This window comes from Symphalangus syndactylus, chromosome 20 (genome assembly GCF_028878055.3).
Source record: "Symphalangus syndactylus isolate Jambi chromosome 20, NHGRI_mSymSyn1-v2.1_pri, whole genome shotgun sequence".
In the NCBI taxonomy this organism is placed as follows: domain Eukaryota; kingdom Metazoa; phylum Chordata; class Mammalia; order Primates; family Hylobatidae; genus Symphalangus; species Symphalangus syndactylus.
Genome location: NC_072442.2, coordinates 38440752 through 38467820, shown reverse-complemented (window position 1 = coordinate 38467820; position 27069 = coordinate 38440752). Strand labels below are relative to the sequence as shown.

Here is a 27069-nt window from a genome sequence, read left to right as displayed (position 1 = left end):
TGGGAAGGCTAGGGAATAACATTAACATCCACACACTGTGTACTGTGCTCTCTGCTTGGTGCTTTGCCCCCAGTGATAATTTGTTCATGTAGTGCAATGTAGTTTATAAGCTGGTTTTATATCCATGAGGTCTCAAGTACTCTCTGCCTTTTAGGACAGATGTAGATCCGGTTTTGTTTTTGTTTTTGTTTTTACAATTTTATAAGAGTAGAAGAGATGCTGTTTTATTTGAAGCCTGAGAGCTTCTGGTTCCATAACCAGAAATTGCTACCTGGCTCTTCTAATGGAACGGAGGGCTTTTCCATTCTTAGTCCATCCAACTCTGAACTTGCTCTGAATCTCAAACTTTTCTAGTCACAGAACAAATGCTCAAGTGCTTTCAAGAGTTTTTCTGTAGATTAGGTTTATTAGCACCAACTTCATGACTTCTAAAATGTGACTTCTTGAATACAGGTATCTACCAGTGATATGGGGTAGATAATTAATAATGCTTAGCTACTTCTATAAAGACAGTGTTGCTTATTTTTCAAAACTTTTTCTTTTTTTTTTTAACAGTTATATCCTTCCCTTCTCCCCAAGAGATGGGCAGAAAAGCATTGTTAATCTCCTTTTACAGATGAGGAAAAACAAGATCAGAGGTGCTGAGTGCTGTAGCCTAGTGCCAGGTCTTCTGTCCCCAATTCTGGGTTCTCCCCAAGCCCATGTTTCTCCTTTCTTGCAATCTTTACTTCTTCCGCTGGCCTTCAGCACCACTCAAAATACTTTTAGTTCTGGAAAAGAAGCCCAGCTGCACACTGGCACACTTGACCTTCATGCAGTCAGAAGCTTTGGATGATTCCCCATCCAAAATATTAGAGATGAAATGAAAGCAACGGAGGCATCTGACAAAAGTTGCTTTTTCCCTTCTGCATTTAGGACCTCAAGTAATGTTTATCCAGAAACTGCTATCATACCATAGATTCATTGTGTATTTAACAACATAGGCATACAGTCTGGCAAATTAAAAATCTCTTAACCTACACCCTGGATCCCTGCCCAAATTTAAGAAAAGAATTAAGGTGGACACAGTGTTTTTTTCCATGTCGCATCTTTTGTGATGGGGTTGTGATATGTGGGAGCAGAGAATGCGGTGGGTGGGTGGAGCACATGGCAGACGAGGATCTATCAGCAATGGGAGGGGGCATCCACTTTAGCATCTCCACCCAGCTCCTCTCAGAGGACCGCCTTTCATTGCATTCAGCTGTGATGGTAGCAAGAACACGGGCACACTGAGGATGAGGAGAGCGGGAGCCTTGTGCTCTCTCTGCATATGAGACAGGACAGCACAGGGTACGGAGCAGTCTGCAGAGAGGCCAGCTCATCAGGGAAGCACTTGTCTTCCACCTTGGGCTTTGACCGAGCACTGGGCAATTGGCCCCTGGGGATCAACGGAATAATCTTAAGCAGATTGACTCTATGTCACACTATGGAATGTTCCAAGTAGGTGGCCATGTTTTCAAAAGATGTCTTTTCCTCTTTTCATTGTTGCCATTTCATAGGTTTAGGTTTGGGTGTATGTTTCTCCTCTCTGAATGGCACTCGAATGTTTGCTGACTCTTACTCTGTGTGACTGGGGCGTACAGCTACGGACTGAGTATGAAAGATGATCAAAGATCTTTCATGATGAAAACAGTCTCTTCTTTTCTGACAGCTGAAGAAGCATCTGTAGGGAATCCAGAAGGAGCGTTCATGAAGGTGTTACTAGCCCGGAAGCAGCACACAAGCACTGAGCTGACTATTGAGTCGGAGGCGCCCTCAGACAGCAGCGGCATCAAGTTGTCAGGCTTTGGGAGTGAGCAGCAAGACATCAATGACGAGAGTGAGTGCAACATCTTCCCTTATTTCTCAGAAGGAAATCTAGATGCAGAATCCATATTGTTACCATTCGCTAAACTGCTTTTTTCAAATGTACAAGGTGGGGATAGGCTCCTGAGTAGTTTGAAAAACAGTAGAAAGAGCCCCTCACAGTCCAACCTTCTAGGTAACAAATTTAAACATCAAATATTTCCAAATAAACTAGAAACTGTTGAACCACAGGAAAACAGCCTGGCAAAGATTCACAGTGTAGGCAAAAACCTGCAGAGAGTGAACAGAGTCCTCACAGGCCCGAGGAGCATCCAGAAAAGACACTTCAAAGAGGTGGGAAAGCACAGCACTAGGAAAGAACAGGATGCCCAGGCATTTGTGGACAATGCTGCCAAAGAAAAAAGGCTTGAGAGTCCAGCCCCAAGGGAGCTGGAACAGCCTCACGTAGTGCAGGGGCCTGAGAAGGTAGCGGGAAACACCATCTACACCAAGCCTTTGTTCACCCAGGAGCATAAGGCAGCAGTCTCCTCTATGCTGAAACCCTTCTCCATGGGCGTGCCTTCTGCCTCTAGCCCTGCAAAAGCCCTACCTCAGGTCAGAGACAGATCGAAAGACTTAGCCTACAGCATTTTAATGTTAGAAATTGCAATGGCTAGGGTTAAAAACATGGAGGCTGCTAAACCAATCGCACATTCCAGAAAAAAATACCGCTTTTATAAAACTCGCTCCCGTGTGGCCCACAGAACACCCAAGGCCAAAAAGATTAGAAAGTTTAGAAAGGGCAGTTATCTCAATAGACTGATGCTCGCAAAGAGGCCGCCGTTCTCTGCAGAGAAGAGCCTCATAAATTCACAAGGGGTTTTTTCATCCTTAGGAGACCTGAGTCCTCAAGAAAACCCTCTTCTGGAAGTATTTGCTCCTTCAGAACGTTTTAGAGAAAACAGTCACGTAGAAGACACAGCTGCAAGAGATGCCTCTGAAGAAAACGTTTTTATGGAAAACACTGTTATGCCAGAAGGTAGCATCTCTGAAAACACAAACTACAATCATCCTGAGGCAGCTTCCGCTGGGACTGCATTCAACTTAGAGCCAACTGTTACACACACTGAGACAAAATGGGAACACAACAACGTGGGCACTGACCTGTCCCCCGAGCCCGAAAGCTTCAATGACCCATTGCTCTCCTCCCCAGGTGATCAGTTTGAAATTCAGCTAACCCAGCAGCTACGGTCCCTCATCCCCAACGAGGATGTCAGAAGGTTCATGTCTCATGTTATCCGGATCCTGAAAATGGAATGTTCAGAAACATATGTGCAAATGTCCTGTGCCAAGCTCGTGTCACGAACAGGCCTCCTGATGAAGCTTCTCAGCAAGCAGCAGGAAGCAAAGGCATCCAAGGCAGAATGGGATATGGACCAATGGAAAACTGATAACCATATTAATGAGAGTGAACAGAAAGAGCAGAAGTCGAGTGAGGTGAGGACCACACAGAAACATGAGACCCAGATTTCCCATCATTTAGCATATCCCAGGAAAGTGCCCACATAGGAGAACCTGGGACTTCCAGGCCATGGCTTGTCTCGGCCATGTAACTTAGGCCATGACAGTGATCTCCCACTTTGCTCATGTAGACAGTGAAATAGATTACGGCACAAGATGAACTGTAGCTCGGCGGTGGTAGCTCACACCTGTAATCCCAGTACTTTGGGAAGCCGAGGTGGGTGGATCACTTGAGGTCAGGAGTTTGAGGCCAGCTTGGCCAACATAGTGAAACTCTTGTCTTCACAAAAAATACAAAAATTAGCTGGGTGTGGTGACACATGCCTGTAGTCCCAGCTACTTGGGAGGCTGAGGTGGGAGGATCACCTGAGCCCAGGGAGGTCGAGTCTGTAGTGAACTGTGATTGCACCACTGTACTCCCACCTGGGTGACAGAGTGAGATCCTGTCTCAAAAAAAATAAAAAAGAACAAAAGAACCTGTAAGCTACTCAACTGGAATACTGGGATTTTGAAAAGTTAGCTTCCATTCTCTCTCTCTCTTTTTTTAATTGTTCTTTCTTTTTTCTTTTTTTTTTTTTTTAAGCTCATGAAAGAAGTTCCACGATACGGCCATAACAACAACGTCATCTTGACAATATTTGTGACTGTAACACTAACACTTTGGATTATAATGATTTGTCTGATTGAGGTAAGGACAATAATTAATTCAGGTTTTCAGAATACAATCCTGTCTTTGTGTGGATTCGGAACCCGCAAACTGAAAACCAATGTCACTTTCCCACTTGACATTCTTCTTCTGTCGTTTAAGGCTGAGGTATGCTTTGTTCTTTTACTGCAATGTATATTCCAGGATTTTTAAAGGATCCCCGCTTCCAGGAGATCTCTGTGAAATGAAACCAAGTTAATTCCACCAGACTATTTTAAGAAGTTGATATAATAGCAAACTTTCTCCCACTCAACACTATGTCAACAATTGGATGTACTCACCGAGTCGCCCCTCACTCTGCCACTAATTTATTTCCTTGTTGCTTAAATGATGAGAGACATATAATCTCCACCCTCACGGAGTTGTCATCACCCTGGAGAGGAAGAAGGCAGCCAAAAGAGAGAAGAATTGTCTTGTGGACTTATTAGATTCACATAGTATCGTCCTTCTCCAGTGTGTAAGGCGTTGTCTAAATAGGTCCAGTTAAAGCATTACACGGTAGCCGTTTAAAAAAAAAAATTTTGGCCATATCTTTAAATTCATGGGGGAGGGGGAATGTCTCATACTCCAGCCCTGCTGAGCTTAGACCCTCTGTGAGACGTGTCACCATTTCTTGGACACCATATGAGACATTCCCCCTCAGATTAGAGATGCTCAACCTGCATCAACATATCTAAAGCCTGCATCTGGCTACTCTGGGGCGAGTCTTGTTTACAGTGCCCATTCCTGGAGCTTGCCTCTTTTTGCCTTTTGTTTGATTACGTGATGTATTACTTTTCCCAACAGGCCAGTGCTAGCATATTGGAAGAGTGATTTAATAAGGTGGCAACCTTGATGCTATGCTCCTAATCCAACCTTATTTGCCTCATTTACCATTTCCATTGTTGTGGTAGCCCTCCATTCCAGCCAGAGCAGCCCCTCACCATACTCCAGTCACACCATCCCCATTTCTGCTCTTGTCTGTGCCTTTGTCCATCTAAAATTCCCTTATTTCACTCTGCCTGTGGGAGTCCTGTGAATCTCTCCAAAGCCAACTCAGTTATCTTTCTGCTTGAAACCTTCCCTGAATAGACCAGGTGCAATGGCTCACGCCTGTAATCCCAGCACTCTGGGAGGCCAAGGCGGGCAGATCACGAGGTCAGGAGATTGAGACCATCCTGGCTAACACAGTGAAACCCCATCTCTACTAAAAATACAAAAAAAATTAGCTGGGTGTGGTGGCAGGCACGTGTAGTGACAGCTACTTGTGAGGCTGAGGCAGGAGAATGGCGTGAACCTGGGAGGTGGAGCATGCAGTGAGCCAAGATCAGGCTGCTGCACTCCAGCCTGGGGGACAGAGCGAGAGACTCTGCCTCAAAAAAAAAAAGAAAGAAAGAAAAAGAAACTTCCCTGAATATTCCAGCCCTCCTGAGCCTAGTCCCTTTGTGAGATTTGTCCCCATTTCTTGGACACCATATGAAAGACTTCAGAGGCTGAAGTGGGAGGATTGCTTGAGCCTGGGAGGTCGAGGATACAGTGAGCTGTGGTCATACCTCTGCACTCTAGCCTGGGCAACAGAGTGAGACCCGGTCTCAAAAACAGCCACCACTGAAAACTATCTTGGGATTTGAATAGGATTACCTTAAATTTGTAGATTAATTTGAGAATTGACATCTGTACGACATTCTAGGAACATGGTATTTCATGTCATGTATTCATTTCTTGATAATGTCTTTCAGAAGAGTTTTAGGGTTTCCATCATATAGATCTCACACGTCTTTTGTTAGGTAACAGATCTTTGTATTTTTGTTCCTAAATACTTCAGACATTTGTATTGCCATTGTAAATGGGATCTTTCTTCCATTTTCTAGTTAGTTATTGGTGGCACATCTGAAAAGTATTTGAGGTTTGTGTGCTGCTCTCTTGATTTTGTATCTAGCCACCATACTGAATTCTCATTCCAGTAAAATCTTAGTTGATTCTCTTAGGCTTCTTTGGCTGACATTTTTATTTTATATGCAAATAATGATAGTTTTGTCTCTTCAATACTTACTGTCTTTCCTTCCTTTCCTTTCTTTTTTTTTTTCTTTCTCAGGGCCTTGTTGTCACCCAGACTGGAGAGCAGTGGTGTGATCTAGCTCACTGTAACCTCAAACTCCTGGGCTTAAGGGATCCTCCTGCCTCAGCTTCCAGAGTGGCTGGGACTACAGACAGGCAGCGAATTTTAAAACTTTTGTTCTAGAGACAAGATCTCGCTATGTTGCCCAGGCTGGTTTTCCTGCCACTTTAGAGCAGGTTTCTTTTCTTTCATACTTTTAAAAGTTTTTTTAATTAGGAATTGTCCGTTGAATGTTAGCTAAAACAGTCAATAAAATGCATTAAGTGCCAGCTGCATGCAAGACCCTAAGTTAGATACAGTCAGCCCTCTTCATCAGCAAGTCCACATCCTCAGATTCAACTAGATGAGGCTGAATATTTGAAAAAAGAAACAATAAAAATACAAAGTACAGTATAACAACTGTCACCATTGTACAATATCTATACATTTTATTAGTGATGTCCTAAAGTACATGGGACCAGGCACGGTGACTCAGACTTGTAATCCCAACACTTTGGGAGAACAACGTGAGCAGCATAGTGAGACCTTGTCTTTAATAACAATAAAAAAATTAGCCAGGTGTAGTGGTATGCACCTGTAGTCCCAGCTACTCAAGAGGCTGAGGTGGGCAGATCACTGGAGTCCAGGAGGTTGAGGCTGCAGTGAGCTGTGATTGTGACACTGCACTCCAGCCTGAGTGACAAAGGGTGATCCTGTCTCTAAGTAAGTAAGTAAATAAAGTATATGGGGGTGTGTGTGTTAGTTATATGCAAATACTGCACCATGATATGTAAGGGATTGAGCATCCACAGATTCTGGTACGGTGTGGGGGCGGTATCCTAGAACCAGTCCCCCACAAGGTAGCAAGGATGACTGAACTGTGGAAGAATCAAAGCACTGTTAAACAGCATACAATTCCTGTCTTCAAAAAAGTTATCTTATCAGGTAGATGAGACTTAAAATGAATAAAAGGAATGAGTACGCATTTGGAGATAGTGGTTGTTGTGATAGATAATCTTAATTGTGTTTTCTTCCAAAACAGATTCTTGCCCACAAAAGGGCATCAAAGGAACATGAAGAAGACTCATCAATGTGAGACCCCTGAGCCCAAGTTAAGGCATCTGGATGGCCTGGAGCCACGTTTTTAAAATTTTATTATTAAGTATTTTTTTTTTACTGAAATCAATGATTACTTTGTGGTTGTGTTCCTCAAAACGAGGATTTTTAACAATAAAAATAGCTTGTCAAATCATTTTTAATGGTAATTAATTGGTTCCTGAAGATTTGACTAAAGAGAAAACTAGGCCAATCTAAGCAGAGTCCAAATGAAGTAGAAAGTCCATAGAGAATGGGCAAAAAGGAAGTTGTGGAACCACAGACACAGTAAAAGGAAAAAATTGGCCAGGCGCAATGGCTCACACCTGTAATCCCAGCACTTTGGGAGGCTGAGGTGGGTGGATCGCTTGAGCCCAGGAGTTCGGGCAACATGACAAAACCCCCATCTCTACAAAAAAAATGGTCAACATGACAAAACCCCCAATTTGTACAAAAAATACACAAAAAACATGAGCCAGGCGTGGTGGTGTGCACTTGTAGTCCTAGCTACTTGGTAGGCTGAGGTGGGAGTATCACTTGAACCTGGGAGGTGGAGGTTGCAGTGAGCTGAGGTTGAACTGTTACACCCCAACCTGGGTGACAGGTTGAAATAGTGAGGCCCTGTCTTTTTTTAAAAAAAAAAAAAAAAAAGGAAGAAAGCAAAGAAAAAAAATTTATTTTTGTGACAAGGTCTCTTTCTGTCTCCCAAGCTGGAGTGCAATGGCATAATCATAGCCCACTGCAGCCTCAAATTGCTGGGCTCAAGGCATCCTCCTGCCATAACCTCCCAAAGTGTTGGGATTAAAGGCATAAGCCACTGTGAGGCTAGATTTTTTTTTTTTTGAAGCAAGGTTTGGCTCTGTCACCCAGGCTGGAGTGCAGTGGTGCAATCTTGGCTCAGTGCAACCTCTGCCTCCCATGCTCAAGCGATCCTCCTGCCTCAGCTTCTCAAGTGGTTGGAACTGCAGGCATGTGCCACCAAGCCTGGCTAATTTTTGTATTTTTTGTAAAGAAGGGGTCTTGATACGCTGCCCAGGCTGGTCTTGAATTCCTGGGTTACAGTGATCCACCCACCTCAGCCTCCCAAAGTGCTGGGATTACCGGTGTGAGTCACCACGACTGGCCAAAAGAAGTTAACTGTTAAAATCAAAAAGAAAATTCACCAAGCCATTTTGCATATTTTTCTGGAAAGATACATATACATACACACACACACACACACACACACATATATATATATAGAGAGAGAGATAGAGAGAGAAAGAGATCTGGACTAGACACCTTATACTATCAGTTGTTTATAACTTTGTTGCAGAAAGGACAAAGGGAACTGATTAGAGTTAAGGTACATATATATGTGTATATATATATGTGTGTGTGTATATATATGTGTATATATTTTCCCAATTCCTCATACCACCCCTTTTTTTAATTTTTATTGAGATATAATTTATACACTATAAATTCACCCTTTTAAATAAGTGCAGAATTTAGTGGGTTTTAGTATAGTATTCACAAGGCTGTACAGCCATCACCACTATTTAATTCCAGAACATTTTCATCACCCCAGAAAGAAGTCCCAGAATCACTGGCCCTACTCCCCATTTCCTCTCCTATTTCCTGGCAAGTATTTACTTACTTCCTATGAATTTGCCCATTTGGGACATTTCATATAAATGAAATCATACAGTACATGATTTCACTAAATAAGACTTTTGTGTGTGGCTTCAAACAATTTTTAAAAATTGAGGTAAAGTAGGCATAACATAAGATTTACACTCTAACCACTGCCCCCTCTCCCCACCTTTTTTTCTTTTTTTGAGACCGAGTCTTGTTCAGTCACCCAGGCTGGAGTGCAGTGGTGTGACCTTGGCTCCCTGCAAGCTCCACCTCCTGGGTTCACGCCATTCTCCTGCCTCAGCCTCCCGAGTAGCTGGGACTACAGGTGCCCACCACCACACCCAGCTAATTTTTTTTTTGTATTTTTAGTAGAGACGGGGTTTCACCATGTTAGCTCCCACCTATTTTTTGAGACAGGATCTCAATCTGTCTTCCTAGCTGGAGTGCAGTGGTGTGATCATGACTCACTGCAACCTCAACCTCCCCGGGCTCAGGTGATCCTCCCACCTCAGTCTCACAAGTAACTGGCACCACAGGCACACACCACCAAACCTGGCTAATTTTTGCATTGTTTGTAGGGACAGGATTTCGCTAGGTTGCCCAGCGTGGTCTCGAACTCCTGGACTCAAGTGATCCTCCCACCTCGGCCTCCCAAAGTGCTGGTATTACCGGCATGAGCTACCACACCTGACTGTCTCTAACCACTTTTAAGTGTACAATTCAGTAGTGTTAATTATATTCACACTGTTGTACAACAAATCTCCAGAACTTTTTCATCTTCCCAAATTGAAACTCTGTACCTATTAAACACTAGCTCCCCATTCTCTCCTTCTCCCAGCCCACGGTAACCACCCTTCTACTTTCTGTCTTTATGAATCTGACCACTCTAACTAAGTACCTCATATGAGCAGAATCACACAGTATTTGTCCTTTGGTGACTGGCTTATTTCACTTAGCATAATGCCCTCAAGGGTTCTCCATGTTGTAACCTGCGTTAGCATTTCCTTCAAGGCTGAATAATATATCCGTTATATAGATCAATGACATTTGCGTTATCCATTCATCAGTTAATGCACATGTAGGTTGTTTCCACCTTTTGGTCATTGAGAACAATGCTGCTGTATACATATGTGTATGCGTTTCTGCATGACCATTTGTTTGCAATTCTTTTGACTATGTATGTATGAATAGAATTACTGGGTCATACAGTAGCTCTAAGTTTAACTTTTTGAGTAACTGCCAAAGTATTTTCCACAGTGTTACACCGTTTTACTTTCCGCTAACGATATATAATGGTTCCAATCTCTCCAAATCCTCCCCAACATTTTTATTTTTATTTTTTAAACAATTACAGCCATGCTAGTGAATGTGAAGTGGCATCTCATTGTGGTTTGGGTTTTAATTTGATTTCAATTTTTAAAATCAAAAGAATATACTTCGTCTGAGGTAGTGGCTCACGCCTGTAATCCCAGCATCTTGGGGAGCCAAGGTGGGTGGATCACCTGAGTTTAGGAGTTCAAGACCAGCCGGCCAACATGGTGAAACCCCCTCTCTACTAAAAATACAAAAATTAGCTGGGTGTGGTGGCAGGTGCCTGTAACCCCAGCTACTCAGGAGGCTGAAGCAGGAGAATCACTTGACCCAGGAGGTGGAGGTTGCCATGATTTGGAGTTGCACCACTGCACTCCAGCCTGAGAGGAGACGCTGTCCAGAAAAAAAAAATGTATATATATATGTACACACACACACACACACACACACACTATATATATATATACTTTCCTAGTATAATAAAATTATTTTACAAAAGAAGTCCATTACTAACACACACTTGCATGCAAAGCACAAGACACATCTAAGGGCCGGGCGTAGTGGCTCATGCCAGTAATCCCAGCACTTTGGGAGGCCGAGGCGGGCAGATCACTTTAGGTCAGGAGTTCAAGACCAGCCTGGCCAACACAGTGAAACCCCATCTCTACTAAAAATACAAAAATTAGCCAGGCATGCTGGTGGGCACCTGTAATCCCAGCTGCTCAGGAGGCTGAGGCAGGAGAATCGCTTGAGCCTGGGAGGCGGAAATTGCAATGAGCCAAGATCCCACCATTGCACTCCAACCTAGGTGACAGCAAGACTCCGTCTCAAAAAAAAAAAAGAAAAGTACTAAAATTAAGTTGTCAAGAATTTACATGTAGTCCTTTCTACATATACGACATAAATACCTGACACTTCATTCATTCCCTTCATTCTCCAGCCGGCCTCCCCCGGAGAAGTCTGGCAACGATTCTGACCCTCGGGCACAAGAAATTACCTTTTTCCAGTTTATGTTAGGACAACCTACATGGGTTTACATTTGGCTTAATATAATACTACCCTACTTCTCCAATAAGTATTTAAGCATTTATTAAAAAAACGGAAACTTTTCAATTCAACCACTTCTGCTACCCTAGTCTCTCTGAGAAAGACATGACATGCCTTACATCCTTTTCCTTCTTTTCCTTTTTTTTTTTTTGAGACGGAGTCTCACTCTGTCGCCCAGGTTGGACTGCAGCGGCGGGATGTCGGCTCACTGCAAGCTCCGCTTCCCGGGTTCACGCCATTCTCCTGCCTCAGCCTCCTGAGTAGCTGGGACTACAGGCAACCGCCACCACGCCCAGCTAATTTTTTTTTTTGTATTTTTAGTAGAGACGGGGTTTCACTGTGTTAGCCAGGATGGTCTCAATCTCCTGACATGATCTGCCCACCTTGGCCTCCCAAAGTGCTGGGATTACAGGTGTGAGCCACTGCGCCTGGCTCTTTTTTTTTTTTCTTGAGACAGGGTCTCGCTCTGTCGCCAGGCTGGAGTGGAGTGCAGTGGTGCGATTTCGGTTCAGTGCAACCTCCAACTCCCTGGTTCAAGTGATTCTCCTGCCTCAGCTTCCCGAGTAGCTGGGATTACAGGCACGCACCACCACGCCCAGGTAATTTTTTTTTTTTTTTTAAGAGATGAGAGTTTTGCTCTTGTTGCCCAGGCTGGTGTGCAGTGGCATGATCTCAGCTCACCGCAACCTCCGCCTCCCGGGTTCAAGCGATTCTCCTGCTTCAGCCTCCCAAGTAGCTGGGATTACAGGCGCCCGCCACCATGCCCGGCCAATTTTGTATTTTTAGTTGAGACAGGGTTTCTCCGTGTTGGTCCGGCTGTTCTCAAAACTCCTGACTTCAAGTGATCCGCCCGCCTCTGCCTCCCAAAGTACTGGGATTACAGGTGTGAGCTTGGCCCCATGCCCAGGTAATTTTTGTATTTTTAGTAGAGACGTGGTTTCACCACGTTGGCCAGGATGGTCTCGATCTCCTGACCTCGTCATCTGCCCCCCTCGACCTCCCAAAGTGCTGGGATTACAGGCATGGGCCACTGCGCCTGGCCTGCCATCCTTTTTCATAACCCAAATAGCTTCTACCTGCTCTTCTAGTGTGCTATCACTAGTGGCCATTCTTCTGTTCATCTATTGAATATCTGTGCTAGCACTTTTCCCAAGCACTAGGAATGGGAAGTCGTGTAAGACTAATATCCTGCTTCAAGGATTCTCCCAGTGCTTATAGGTCAAAACTGCAGTCACTTACATCTTCCTTCTCTCCCTAAATAAGCATCTATCCCTTTGGTAGACTTGCTACTTGCTACTCCAGAGAAAAAGTGAAGTTATACAGGTATCAGAATAGAAGTTTTTTGTATTTTGACACATAAATTTATGAATTGCCTGAAGTACCTAGAATGTAATGGGACTAATAAATCTTAGCTCCTTTCTTTATTAATCCAACTAAGATTTTCTACCGAGTGGGTTGTCTAAATTATACCTATTTCTCTTCTTATTTGGGGAGTAGATTCTTCTGTCAGGCCTTGTAGGGGAAGGATCATAGTTGCTATATGGGTAGTTAAGATTACAGAGCCTCATTTATTCTTTAAAGACTTACTTAGCATCTAACATGGCTCATACATTAGGCATGGGGACACAAAGGTAAATAAGCCAGGTACCGTTGTCATCGTCATGAATCTTAAATTCTAGTGAGGGAATTTTCATGTATGTTTTAGTAAATTATGTTCCATAATGTCTAATATCAGACTCGCGTCCTGGACATAGTGTAGTATGGGGAAGAATTATGGGCTTTGGAATTAGGCATGGATTTGAATCCCAGCTTTGGTTGTGCTTGCCACTTCATAACTCAGAAAGTTACTTAACAAAGCCAAATTTGTTTCTTCAACTGTGAAATGGTATTACAAGTACCTTCCTCAGCAAGGTGCTTAGAACAATAACTGGCTCTTGCTTTAGCATCACCATTCCTGTCCTATAACCAAACGACTTGGTCTACCTCAACCCTCCACTCCCACCTCGGAAGAGAACTCAAATGCTAAATAGTATAAGCTCGCCCTTTCTTCCCCAAGATGCTTTAAGAATAAGGACATCTGTTAAAATTATATAAACACAGTCTAATTCTACAAAAACACACCATTCCTAATATTGCCTTATATAAGATTAATGCATAGAAGTGGCAAAGAAAGGTCAATTTTTAAATTTAATTTTATTTATTTATTTTGAGACAGAGTCTTGCTCTGTCCCCCAGGCTGGAAGGATCTCAGCTTATGGCAACCTCCACCTCCCCGGTTCAAGCGATTCTCCTGCCTCAGCCTCCCAAGTAGCTGGGACTACAGACACCCACCACGACACCCGGCTAATTCTATGTTGGTTTTTCTTTGTTTTTGTTTTTGGTTTTGGGAGAGACTGTGTTTCACCATGTTGGTCAGTCTGGTCTTGAATTCCTGACCTTAAGTGATCCACCCACCTTGGTCTCCCAAAGTGCTAGGATTATAGGTGTGAGCCACCGTGCCCAGCCAACAACACAAAAGATTAACATGTCTTGCTAGTGAATTTTTTTTTTTTTTTGAGACGGAGTCTCACACTGTCACCTGGGCTGGTGTACAGTGGCATGATCTCAGCTCAGTGCAACCTCCGCCTCCTGGATTCAAGTGATTTTCCTACCTCAGCCTCCCAAGTAGCTAGGATTACAGGCACCCACCACCACACCCAGCTATTTTTTGTGTTTTTAGTAGAGACGGGGTTTCACTATGTTGGCCAGGCTGGTCTTGAACTCCTGACCTCGTGATTTGCCTGCCTCGGCCTCCCAAAGTGCTAGGATTAGAGGCATGATCCACCGCACCTGGCCTCTGGCTAGTGATTTTTAAAGAGCACTAGGGATGTAGACTGAATGATTTATTATTTGTAAAGAGTTTAGAACAATGCCTGGTACATGGTAGTCACATAAATTATGTCATTAAGACCAAAACTTTCAGCCAGCCACGGTGGCTTACGCCTGTAGTCCCAGCACTTTAGGAGGCCAAGGTGGGAGGATTGCTGGAAACCAAGAGTCAAGACCCACCTGGGCAACAACTTATCTTTACAAAAAAGTAAAAATAAAAAAAATTAGCCAGTCACGGTGGCATGCAACTGTAGTCCCAACCCTGTCTCTGCTACAGTCCCAACTAGTCCCTCCCACTCAGGAGGCTGAGGTGGGAGGATGGCTTGGGCCCAAGAATTTGAGGCTGCAGCGAGCTATGATCATGCCACTGTACTCCAGCCTCAGTGATGGAGTGAGACTTCATAATAAAAAGAAAAAAGAAAAAAATACCTAAATTTTCTCATCTCCTACTATAAATGTATGAAACTGGAACAGATTCATATATTACTAAAATAATTAATATATATCCAAGAGAATGACAGTTATTTATCTCTTACCATTTGTAGTAATGCACACAGCTTGATTCCGCTGCAGAGAGTCATATCCATCCTGTTTTTCTGCACACACTCCTATGCTGTCTCTTCTGTCTGGTTGTCCCACAGTTTCAACTCTGTAAATGAAGTAGAAAGGTCATTTCATACTTTTAAAAATATAACATGGTGGCCGGGCGTGGTGGCTCACGCCTGTAATCCCAGCACTTTGGGAGGCCAAGGAGGGTGGATCACGAGGTCAGGAGATCGAGACCACGGTGAAACCCCGTCTCTACTAAAAATACAAAAAATTAGCCGGGCGTGGTGGCGGACGCCTGTAGTCCCAGCTACTCCGGAGGCTGAGGCAGGAGAATGGCGTGAACCCGGGAGGCGGAGCTTGCAGTGAGCCAAGATCGCGCCACTGCACTCCAGCCTAGGTGCCAGCGAGACTCCGTCTCAAAAAAAAAATAAATAAATAAAATAAAAATATAACATGAATGATACCTAACAGCCACTAGCTTAAAAAGAGCAATCTCACCACAATTGTTTTTTTCTAAATAGTAACAGCAACCATGATTGAGTTCTTGCTATACTCCAGGCACTGTTCTAATTATTTTATATCTGTCTATCATTCTTACAGCAATCTATGAGGTAGGTGCTTTTTCTTTTTTTTGAGACAGAGTCTCGCTCTGTCACCCAGGCTGAAGTGCAGTGGCGTGATCTTGGCTCACTGCAACCTCTGCCTCCCGGGTTCAAGCAGTTATCTGCTTCAGCCTCCCAAGTAGCTAGGATTACAGGCACCTGCCACCACACCCGGCTAAGTTTTGTATTTTTAATAGAGATGGGGTTTCACCATCTTGGCCAAGCTGGTCTTGAACTCCTGACCTTGTGATCCACCTGCCTCGGCCTCCCAAAGTGCTGGGATTATAGGCGTGAGCCACCGCGCCCAGCCAGTAGGTGCTATTTTTAACATACCCATTTTATAGGTGAGGAAAATGAGGCACGAAAAGAAAAAAAGACTAAAAATGGCTAAATAACCTGATCCTGATTACCTGGCTGATGACTGGTGGAACCAGGACTGAAACCCGGGCATTCTGACTCTAGAATCTATCTATCTATCTATCTATCTATCTATCTATCTATCTATCTATCACCTATCTATCATCTATCTATCTATCATCTATCATCATCTATCATGTATCTATCTATCTATCTATCTATCTATCTATCATCTATTTTTTTGAAATGGAGTTTCATCCTTGTTGCCCAGGCTGGAGTGCAATAGCACAATCTCAGCTCACTGCAACCTCTGCCCCCGGGTTCGAGTGATTCTCCTGCCTCAGCCTCCTGAGTAGCTGGGATTACAGAGATGCACCACCATGCCCGACTAGTTTTGTATTTTTAGTAGAGACGGGGTTTCACCATGTTGGTCAGGCTGGTCTCGAACTCCTGACCTCAGGTGATCCGCCTGCCTCGGCTTCCCAAAGTGCTGGGATTAGAGGCATTAGCCACCGCACCTGGCCAAATTTTGTATTTTTAGTAGAGACAGGGTTTCACCATGTTGCTCAAGCTGGTCTTGGAACTCCTGACCTCAGGTGATCCACCCTCCTTGGCCCCCCAAAGTGCTGGGATTACAGGAGTGAGCCACCGTGCCCAGCCTAGAATCTATATTCTTAACCATTTGTAGCCATGATGGCACACTTCTATTTTATATTCTAGCTCTAGACACATAGAAAGTTTGTCATAGTTGACATTATAATTTATGTAACTATTGCTGCCAGCGCCTAAATCTTCCATATAAGAATTTGCAATGATTTGATTACATTTGTTAAGTATATAAAGCATTTAAAAAGAACTATTATAATCCTAAAAAAACCCACTATGGTTATGAAAACACTATTCAAGCTTGAAGAACTTTCTACGTGGCAAGTTTAAGCTTTTCCTTTTGTGTTTTCATTTCAGATGTCAATACTTCGTGTGCTCTTGAAATAGGAAACGTACAGATCCCTATTGCCAGACACATCATTCTCTCCATCCAGAAAGCCAACTTTGCAAGGACAAAAAAAAAAAATTAGTGTGAAACAGAATGTGGCTTTTCCAAAAACAGATGCGATTATTTATAGTCAATGTGGCCTCAAAATGTCATTGATTGTGAAATGGCAAACATGCAGGATCATAATAAATATTTGGGTAGGTTTCTGAAGTGATTTCATATCTGAGCAGTCTAAAGAAGTATGGGGAGGGGGGCCGGGCGTAGTGGCTCACGCCTGTAATCCCAGCACTTTAGGAGGCTGAGGCAGGTGGATCGCGAGGTCAGGAGATCGAGACCATCCTGGCTAACACGGTGAAACCTCATCTCTACTAAAAATACAAAAAATTAGCCGGGTGTGGTGGCGGGCACCTGCAGTTCCAGCTACTCGGTAGGCTGAGGCAAGAGAATGGCATGAACCCGGGAGGCGGAACTTGCAGTGAGCCGAGATCATGCCACTGCACTCCAGCATGGGCGACAGAGTGAGACTCCGTCTCAAAAAAAAAAAAAAAGTTTTATGGGGAGGAGGAGGATGTCAGCAAGAGAGAAGAGGAAGTCTCAGCCCTCGTTCTCCCACAGAAACACTGATTTAACATATACAAACCTAAATACTTTCATGAGAATTCCAAAATCTAGTTAAAAAGTTACACTTCCCGGCTGGGCGTGGTGGCTCACGCCTGTAATCCCAGCACTTTGGGAGGCTGAGGTGGGCAGATCATTTGAAGTCAGGAGTTCAAAACCAGGGGCTCTGGCCAATATGGTGAAACCCTGTCTCTACTGAAAATACAAAAATTAGCCAGGCGTGGTGGTGGGCGCCTGTATTCCTAGCTACTCAGGAGGCTGAGGCAGGAGATGCCCTTGAACTCAGGAGGCAGAGGTTGCAGTGAGCCAAGATCATGCCACTGTACTCCGGCCCGGGCAACGGAGCGAGACTCTGTCTCAAGAAAAAAAAAAAAGTTGCAGTACCCCAGACGAGCACAAAGCCAAGCACAGCAAACTGACACAGGTAAGAATAATTTTAACTTTCCCGATTAACCCCTCCCTCACACCAGCACAACTCAGGGCCAGGCCAGAACACCTGAGCTTATGACTTCTCCCTCAGGAGGGAGGGAGAATAGCAGAGCATGGCGACGGGTGTTCTGGCTCTCCAGAGGGCTGGCTGAGACTCGTTTATGTCTTGCCTTTCTTGGAGCACTGATGGAGCTGGCAAATTTTGGATCCCTGAGGGTTGCTGAGAACAAGGAAAAGTGGGCCACAGCTTGCTGCAGCCAGCATGACTCGATGACGCCAACAAGATCTGGAGAAGGGGCACAACTTGAAGTCTCAACATCAGGAGAGCGAGACAGTGGAATGTGCATCAGGCTCTCTAGCTTTTCAGAAGACTGCCCGAGGGACTGGTAGCTTTCTCACATGACTTGAACTGACAGGGAGCCAGCATACTTTGGATACCTGGTGCCCACTGAAAATAAGAGCGGGGTGGCTTGCTGCTATGGAACCAAAGAACTTGTAGTGCCACAGACGGACACCAGAAGGAACAAGAAATTACAAACTTCCGAAAAAGAAACTACCTAGCCTCTTGAATACAGAAAATGCAGGCAGAGGCCCAGAGAAATCATAACTGCCAAAAAAATTTCAGAGGCCCCCAGAACATCCAGTTGGGCTGACTGGTGAAGGTGACTGATCATACAGAGACTTTCCCAGTACAATGCTAGTCCATAAACACTGGGAGAGATAGCTATTCTAATTTTTTTTATTATACTTTAAGTTTTAGGGCACATGTGCACAACGTGCAGGTTAGTTACATATGTTTACATGTGCCACGTTGGTGTGCTGCACCCAGTAACTCGTCATTTAGCATTAGGTCTATCTCCAAATGCTGTCCCTCCCCCCTCTCCCGACCCCACAACAGGCCCCAGTGTGTGACGTTCCCCTTCCTGTGTCCATGTGTTCTCATTGTTCAATTCCCACCTATGAGTGAGAACATGCAGTGTTTGGTTTTTTGTTCCTGCGATAGTTTGCTGAGAATGATGGTTTCTAGCTTTATCCATGTTCCTACAAACGACATGAACTCATCATTTTTTATGGCTGCATAGTATTCCATGGTGTATATGTGCCACATTTTCTTAATCCAGTCTATCAGTGTTGGACATTTGGGTTGGTTCCAAGTCTTTGCTATTGTGAATAGTGCTGCAATAAACATACGTGTGTATGTGTCTTTATAGTAGCATGATTTATAATCCTTTGGGTATACTTAATTTTAAAAACTTTTATAGAGATGGGGTCTATGTTGCCCAGGCTGGTTTCAAACTCCTGGGCTCAAGCAATCCACACACCTCAGCCTCCTAAAGTGCTGGGATTACAGGTGTGAGTCATCGTGCCCAACCTGATAGCTATTCTTTCAAATGTGCAGGCCAGGTGGGGTGGCTCATGCCTGTAATCCCAGCCTGTTTTATGACAATTATTAATAAATAAGTATGGAAGGGTCTATATTTTTAATATTCTGGACAATTATTTTGACAAGAAATCTGGACAAAAATGACCTCAAAGAAGTCTATAATTTTGCTAGGCACACTGGGCACGGTGGCTCACACCTGTAATCCCAGCACTTTGGGAGGCTGAGGCCAGTGGATCACGAGGTCAGGAGATTGAGACCATCCTAGCTAACACGGTGAAACCCTGTCTCTACTAAAAATACAAAAAAAATTAGCCGGGCGTGGTGGCGGGCACCTGTAGTCTCAGCTGCTTGGGAGGCTGAGGCAGGAGAATGCCGTGAACCTGGGAGGCTGAGCTTTCAGTGAGCCGAGATTGTGCCACTGGACTCCAGCCTGGGCTGACAGAGTGAGACTCTGTCTTAAAAAAAAAAAAAAAAAAAAAAAAAGGATTTTGCTAGGCACAGTAGTACATGCCTGTAGTTCCAGCTACTCAGGAGGCTGAAGTGGATCACTCAAGGCCAGGGGTATAAAGTCAGCCTGGACAACACAGCAAGACCCCGTCTCTTTAAAAAAAAATGTTTTGATGAGATGTGGCAGAATATAGCTATTATCAGTAAGTAGAGAATTTTATAAACCTCTAACAAGCATCATTCGATTCCTCTTTCTAATGGTTTGACTACTTTAGATACTTCATGTAAGTGGAATCATGCCGTATTTGTGCTTCTGTGACTGGCTTATTTCATTTAGCATCATGTCTTCAAAGCTTATCCATGTTGTAGCATATGACAATCAAGAAATGAATGGGAAACAAACAATCCAAAAGAAAAACAGGTGAAGTATATAGTCAGGCAATTCATAGACACACAAACCAGTATGGCCAAGAAATTCATGAAAAGATTTATGACCTCACTGAAAACTGGGGAAAATAACAAATACAATGAGATACTATTTCCCACCTACCCAGACAAAATTTCAAGAAGGACCACCCTTACATACTTCAGTAAATGGCAATTCTATCCTTCCAGTTACTTAGTCCAAAAATCCTGAGGTCATACTTGCCCCTTTTCTCACATCCTACAAACAATCTGTCAGTAAATCCTGTCAGCTCTTCCTTCCAAACACATCCAGATTTTGACTGGTAGCAGTGGATCACGCCTGTAATCCCAACACTCTGGGAGGCTGAGGTGGGCAGCTCAGAAGTTCAAGACCAGCCTGGGCAACATGGTGAAACCCTGTCTCTACTAAAAATACAAAACTTAGCCAAGCATGGTAGCATAACCCTGTAATCCTGGTTTCTAGAGAGGGTGAGGCAGGAGAATTACTTGAACCTAGGACACAGAGGTTGCAGTGAGCTGGGATCGTGCCACTGCACTCCAGCCTGGGTGACAGTGAGACTGTCTCAAACAAACAAAAAACATATCCAAATTCTGACCACTTACCATTACTTCCACTGCTCTGAGCCACCATCGGGTCTCACCAAGATTATTACATAGCTTCCTAACTAGTCTCCCCACCTGTATCTGTACCTTTTTACAGGCTATTTTCCACACAGCAACTAAAATGACTTGCAAAATGTCAGATCATGTCATTCATACTCAATGTCTTCCAGCTTGCAGATAAGGAAAGGTATGCAGACTAGGAAATTTGCTTAAAAGTCACATAAATCCTTTTACCTCGTTGCACTGCTGAGAGCAGGATGGGTCATCAGCAGCTGTACTGGAGCCACCCGCATAAATTTGGCCAGGGTTCTCGCTCTTGTCGCATCTGTTCAAACCGGCACGGTCTGATCCGGAAATATGGCCTCAATATGTGCCGCCAGTGTTTCCGTCAGTACGTGAAGGATATCGGTTTCATTAAGTTGGACTAAATGATATTCCTTCAAAGGATTATCCAAGGCATCTACTCAATGAAAAACCATGATAGTTTGTACATGAAATAAACATTTGAAAAAACAAACAAACAAAAAGTCACATAAATCGCTTTGTTATTCATCCCTGAGGCAGTATTTCTTCCAGAGAGAATATGGTAATTACCCAATTCCCACAATCTGGTATTGTCCCCTTTCCCTGCAATTGCAAGTCACTGCCTAAATGAGCCATTGTTAAAATGGGAATGTGTACTATGTATTAAGTGTGTAAATGCATGCATGAAGTATGCATTTCTGTTAGAGAAAGGAGGAAGAGGTAGGAAAGTATGGGAAGACTGAAACCCACTGTTCTCAAAAGCAAAAGGATATAAACATCATCGTTAAACCTCATTATTTGCTCTAAGGATTTAGAGTACAGTTATGCCATACAGTGAATTTTTCTTTAAGACACAAACCACATTCTAAGAAAGTGATTAATATGAGGCCTGGCACGGTTGCTCACACCTGTAATCCCAGCACTTTGGGAGACCCAGGCGGGTGGATCACCTGAGGTCAGGAGTTTGAGACCAGCCTGGCCAACACGGTGAAACCTCATCTCTACTAAAAATACAAAAATTAGCCAGGCGTGGTGGCGGGCACCTGTAATCCCAGCTATGTGGGAGGCTGAGGCAGGAGAATGGCGTGAACCCGGAAGGCGGAGCGTGCAGTGAGCCGAAATTGCGCCACTGCAATCCAGCCTGGGCGACAGAGCGAGACTCCGTCTCAAAAAAAAAAAAAAAAAGTAGAGATGAATCTCTAAATTTAACATTTTATCTCAGAAGCAACAATTGCAATTTGGGGCATACACACAGACTGGGTGGTCTTTAGTACAGCCAAAGAACAAAGAGATGTTTGGGGGTTTTATGAGAAGGAGAATTGTTTTGAAAGATAGTTCATTGGTGCTAGTAAGGTTTTGGGGATGCCAAGTGCTGACTGGTGAGTGAAGGTGGTGGGTAAATCTAACCTTAGAGTTGCAGCAGGTTGTTTCAGTAACCATCAGATAAAACTAGTTTCAGGTTTCAAGAGGCAGTTTCAGCAGCCAAGCTTGTGGAAAATGTACCTACTGAAACGAAGTTATGTGTCCCAAGTGCTTTTCCCCCCAGCCCATTGAGTCTGATTTAGTTGAGTATGGCAAGAATGACCCAATTTGTACAATCAACTTTCACAATATATACATATATAAATTTGTAGGAAAGGATTGGGAAGGATATACATGGTGGCAGAATTGTCTAATTTTCTTTTAATATCCATTCTTTCCCCCTTAAAAAAAATTTAACCAAGCACTTGTATTATGAGGGGAGCTGGGGTTGGAGAAGCTGCAAAATGCTCAGTTTAAAAACTACACTGCACAGCCTCCCTGTGGATAAGGGTGGCCAATTAGAAATAAACTGATATCAGGCCGGGTTCAGTGGCTCACGCCTATAATCCCAGCACTTTGGGAGGCCGAGGTGGGTGGAGCACCTGAGGTCAGGAGTTCGAGACCAGCCTGGCCAACATGGTGAAACCCTGTCTTTACTAAAAATACAGAAATTAGCTGGGCGTGGTGGTGCACGTCTGTATTCCCAGCTACTTGGGAGGCTGAGGCAGGAGAATCACTAGAACCAGGAGGTGGAGGCTGCAGTGAACCAAGATCGTGCCACTGCACTCCAGCCTGGGCAACAAAGTGAGATTCCATCTCAAAAAAAAAAAAAAAAAATTTAGAAAAGAAATAAAGCGATATCATAGGGTAGGGGGACTTTAGGGAAAGCTCTTTAGAGAGAGGCTGATTCATCTGGGAAAAACCATGGCATTGCTCCTCCAGCCTTCTCCTTATTGCCTAGAATGCAGGCATGATGGCTGGAGCTCCAGGGACAACATTAGTCTACGTGGAGACCTTAGGGACGAAGCCATAAACTGAAAATGGGTTCTTCATGACTAATGAGCATGGGCCCACCATGCTAGCCCTGAAATGCTATGTGCAGACTTCTTTTACGTGAAGAAAACAAATCCTATCTTGTTTAAGCCTATGCTATTTTGGTTTTCTGTTATATGCAATTGAACCTAAACTTAACTGATACACACACCAAACCTCTGTGGAAGTGTAAATGGGACTTTCACACTTTAGTTTCTTTTCTTTTTTTTTTTTTTTTTGAGACGGATCCTTGATCTGTCACCTAGGCTGGAGTGCAGTGGCACCATCTCAGCTCACTACAAGCTCCACCTCCTGGGTTAATACCATTCTCCTGCCTCAGCGCCCCCACCCAGTAGCTGGGACTACAGATGCCCGCCACCACAGCTGGCGAATTTTTTGTATTTTTAGCAGGGATGGGGTTTCACCATGGTAGCCAGGATGGTCTCGATCTCCTGACCTCGTGATCCACCTGCCTCGGCCTCCCAAAGTGCTGGGATTACAGGCATGAGCCACTGCGCCCGGCCCACACTTTAGTTTCTATGCTATGCTCTTGCTTGCATTTATTATTTTCATCTTTTACAATAGACATGTGTTTGTGTATTACTTGTATAAACATCTGTTTTGGAGTGCCAGCCCCACCACTCCCTAGCTCTGTGACCCTGTGCAGTCAATTTCTCTGAGCCTATTTCCTCATTTGTAAAATGGGCATGATGATAATAGAACTTATCTCATTTGGTTATTGCAGAGCTTAAATTAGCTAATGTACATCAAATTCTTGGTACAGAGTGTGTCTTACAGCTACTGCTGTACTACATTTTGCTACCACCTAGGCACTGGTGGTGGCAGAACCAATTAGAAAAACCCAGGACATGTTGTTGAGTAAAAAAGCAGGTTGCAAAACTGGCATGGGGGTGTGATCCCTTTTGTGAAAAATTATCTTTATGTCTACATCTATATGTGTATCTATGCACGTTATACATATAGATAGATGTGTATATCCAGAGATGCCTGGAGGAATGGTTGGCCAAATGTTAGTAGTGGTAATTTCTGGGTAGCAGAATTTTTGCTTTCTTCTAAATGGTTGAAAGATAGCATGTATTAACTTTTGAGCAGGAAAATAAAAAAAAAAAAAGAAAGAAAAACCCTTTGGAAAACAATGTTCCAGTTATCATACCAAGAATCATTAAAGCCTTCGTACCTTTTGACCTATCTCACTCTTGAGAATTGACCTGAGGAAATAATTCAAATGAAGGAAGAAGCCATATACACAAAAGCATGCACTACAGCAATATTTATTATAGGAAAATTGAGCAACTATGTAAGTGACTTACATTAGGGTAATGATGATTAAATTATTCACTCATTGGAACGTTGTGCAACAATTAGAATAAGATGATGACCATGTAGCAATGTGGAAAACTGCTTATGACAAGAGAATTGAAAGGGGCAGAATGCAAAATTAGATCTGGGCTAGGGTCACATCTGGGTAAAAATATGGCATGCATTTGGACTAGGACTGGAAGGGAACACAGGCAAATAAGGCAAATAAAAACAATGTAATTTGTTGGGAGCACTGATTATGGGTGACCCTTTTTTCTTTTTCATTTAGAATTCTGTCCAATATTTCTATTTTATTTGTTTCATAATAATAATTTTAAAATTGGCCTTAAAAATCCCCTCAGGGAGAAGGGGCAGCAGGGAGAGAAAGATAAAAGGGAGACCTAGGATTCTCCCAGGAGGGGGTCGGCTAAGTAAGAGAAACTCAGACGTAATGTACAAGACATGGAAATTAGACTGAGTTCCAGCTCAGTCTTCTACCTAGGTGGTCCCAGAGGTTGTATCCCCTTTGCTTTCTGACTTGGCAGTGATCAATCAGATGGACAAAACAGTTGCCAAGGCAGTACTGATGATAAAGCTAGGATCAAGAATGCTCCTTAGGCCAGGTGCGGTGGCTCACGCCTGTAATCCCAGCACTTTGGAAGACCAAGGTGGGCGGATCACGAGTTCAACAGATTGAGACCAGCCTGGCCAACATGGCGAAACCCCATCTCTACTAAAAATACAAAAAAAAAATGAGCCAGGTGTGGGGGCATGCAATTGTAGTCCCAGCTACTCGGGAGGCTGAGGCAAGACAATCGCTTGAACCTGGGAGGCGGAGGTTGCAGTGAGCCAAGATCAAGCCACTGCATTCTAGCCTGGGGGACAGAGCAAGACTCTGTCTCAAAAAAAAAGGAATGCTCTTCAAGTTGGAATCATCTGGAAAAATTGATCATGCTTGCTATTGATGAGGTTGAGAAAAGAGCACTAGCAGGCTGGCAAAAGTGGTGTGAATTGGGCAGGCTTCCTGGAGGGTAGTCTGGCATTGTGTATCCAAACAAAGGATGTGCAAATCCTTAGAGTCAGCAATTCCACTTCTTGAGATTTAACCTAAACCTAAGAAAATGATCAGACCATTGCATAAAAATATTTACATAACATGTTCATCACAGAGTTTATATTCATCAAAAATTAAGCGGGGTGCAGTAGCTCACGCCTGTGATCCCAACACTGGGAGACTGAGGCAGGAGGATCACTTGAAGCCAGGAGTTCAAGACCAGCCTGGATGGCTGGGCGCGGTGGCTCACACCCGTAATCCCAGCACTTTGGGAAGCTGATGCAGGTGGATCATGAGGTCAGGAGTTCAAGACTAGCCTGGCCAAGATAGTGAAACCCCATCTCTACTAAAAATACAAAAATTAGCCGGGCGCAGTGGCAGGCACCTGTAATCCCAGCTACTCCAGGAGGCTGAGGCAGGAGAATTGGTTGAACCTGGGCAGCAGAGGTTGCAGTGAGGCGAGATCACGCCAATGCACTCCAGCCTGGGTGATAGAGTAAGATTCCATCTCAAAAAAAAAAAAAAAAAAGACTAGCCTGGGCAACATAGTGAGACTGCATCTCTGTAAAAAATTTAAAAAGTAGCTGGGCACGCTGGTGTGCTGGTGTGTATCTGTATATCAGCTACAAAGGGGTAGAGAACTGAGGTAGGAGGATCACTTGAGCCTGGGAGGTTGATGTTGAATTGTTTGAACCTGGGGGGCAGAGGTTGTAGTGAGCCAAGATTGCACCACTGCACTCCAGACTGGGCAAGGGAGCAAGACTGTGTCTCAAAAAAAGAAAGGAAAAAAAAAGGAACTGGAGGCTGAGTGCGGTGGCTCACACCTGTAACCCCCGTAATCCCAGCACTTTGGGAGGCCAACGGGGGAGGATTGCTTGAGCTCAGGAGTTCAAAAGCAATGTGAGTTACGTGGCAAAACCCTGCCTCTACAAAAAATTTAAAAATTAGCCAGGTGTGGTGGTTCCAGCTACTCAGGAGGCTAAGGTGGGAACATTGCTTGAGTCCAGGAGGTTGAGGCTGCAGTGAGCCAGGACTGCGCCACTGCACTCCACTCTAACCTGGGTGACAGAGATGAAAAAAAAAAAAAAAAGAAAAAAGAAAAAAAGAAGGAAAGAAAGAGAAAATAAAAGAAACTGGGAAAAAAACATTTTTTGCCATAACCATGCATTACTACACTATGGAGCCACACTGTGATCCCAACACTGAAAAATTGGATCTAGATATAAATTTACCATGGAAAGACACTCAGTACATATTAGATAAGACAAGAAAGCTTCAAAGCAAGATGTGTATTATCCCATTTTTGTAAGATTGTGTATCTAAATACATTAATTTGCATATCAGAATTTCTGCTAAGATACACACCAGAATCTTAACAATGGCTAATCTTTGAATGGTGGGATTACAAACCGAATCAGACAGTTTAGTCTCAATTATGGTGCAGCAACCACTGGAAAGTCTACTGGTCTACAATGGCAGGGGTTAATTTCTCTCTACTGTTCATGTCTATTGTGGCTGGCTGCTCTGACTATCTTCTTCACCCTGGGACCTAGGCTGACAAACCAGTCTCCATGTGAACATTGCAGGTCACTGCAACAGACAGCTGATGGACCACCCACCGGCTCTTACAACCAGTGCCAGGCAAGTTTCGTGGCCCTTCCAGGTTCAACAAGGTAGGGGTATATAATCCTCCCCAGGCCCTCAGGTGAGGCTCATGCCAAGGAGGGGTAGCAAACATTCTGGACATGATACAATCTACCACACAAGTGATTTCATTCTATTATTTAAAGTTCTTTTCTTTGCGGAAGGGTGTGAGAGGAGAGGTGAGCGGTCTCACGGGCATGATGCCAGCTACGAGG

At 43.9% G+C, this 27069-nt stretch overlaps 3 protein-coding genes across 14 annotated transcripts in view; 2 read left to right on the top strand and 1 right to left on the bottom strand.

The window, feature by feature from the left end:
* The window catches only part of LOC134735230 (leucine-rich repeat-containing protein 37B-like), a 34007-nt gene extending 26627 nt beyond the window's left edge, over positions 1–7380 (top strand). For 2 of the 11 annotated variants that reach the window (XM_063628839.1, XM_063628840.1), the window contains exons 9-13: positions 1691–1858; positions 2720–2863; positions 3038–3321; positions 3929–4033; positions 7171–7380. In XM_063628839.1, the coding sequence (XP_063484909.1) occupies positions 1691–1858; positions 2720–2863; positions 3038–3321; positions 3929–4033; positions 7171–7224 (755 nt within the window). In that variant the 3' untranslated portion in view covers positions 7225–7380. Of the gene's footprint in view, positions 1–1690; positions 3322–3928; positions 4313–7170 lie in introns of those variants that run through there. The other 9 variants (XM_063628836.1, XM_063628837.1, XM_063628842.1 and 6 more) reach the window with 8 other exon arrangements.
* The window catches only part of LOC129470016 (radical S-adenosyl methionine domain-containing protein 1, mitochondrial-like), a 36746-nt gene continuing 10568 nt past the window's right edge, over positions 892–27069 (bottom strand). The window contains exons 7-10 of one of the 2 annotated variants that reach the window (XR_010118117.1): positions 20713–20938; positions 14606–14718; positions 4333–4424; positions 892–3788 (exon numbers count right to left, since the gene is read on the bottom strand). The gene's annotated coding sequence lies outside the window, so the exon portion shown is untranslated. Of the gene's footprint in view, positions 3789–4332; positions 4425–14605; positions 14719–20712; positions 20939–23816; positions 25270–27069 lie in introns of those variants that run through there. The other variant, XR_010118119.1, reaches the window with a different exon arrangement.
* On the top strand, positions 20736–20930 carry LOC129470037 (small ribosomal subunit protein uS14-like). The gene has a single exon (XM_055257372.2). It carries the CDS (start codon positions 20736–20738, stop codon positions 20904–20906), a length of 171 nt encoding a protein of 56 aa, XP_055113347.2. The 3' UTR covers positions 20907–20930.

Excerpts from the sequence above, each read along its gene's own strand:
- LOC129470037 (XM_055257372.2), top strand. The coding sequence starts at position 20,736 with ATGGGTCATCAGCAGCTGTACTGGAGCCACCCGCATAAATTTGGCCAG.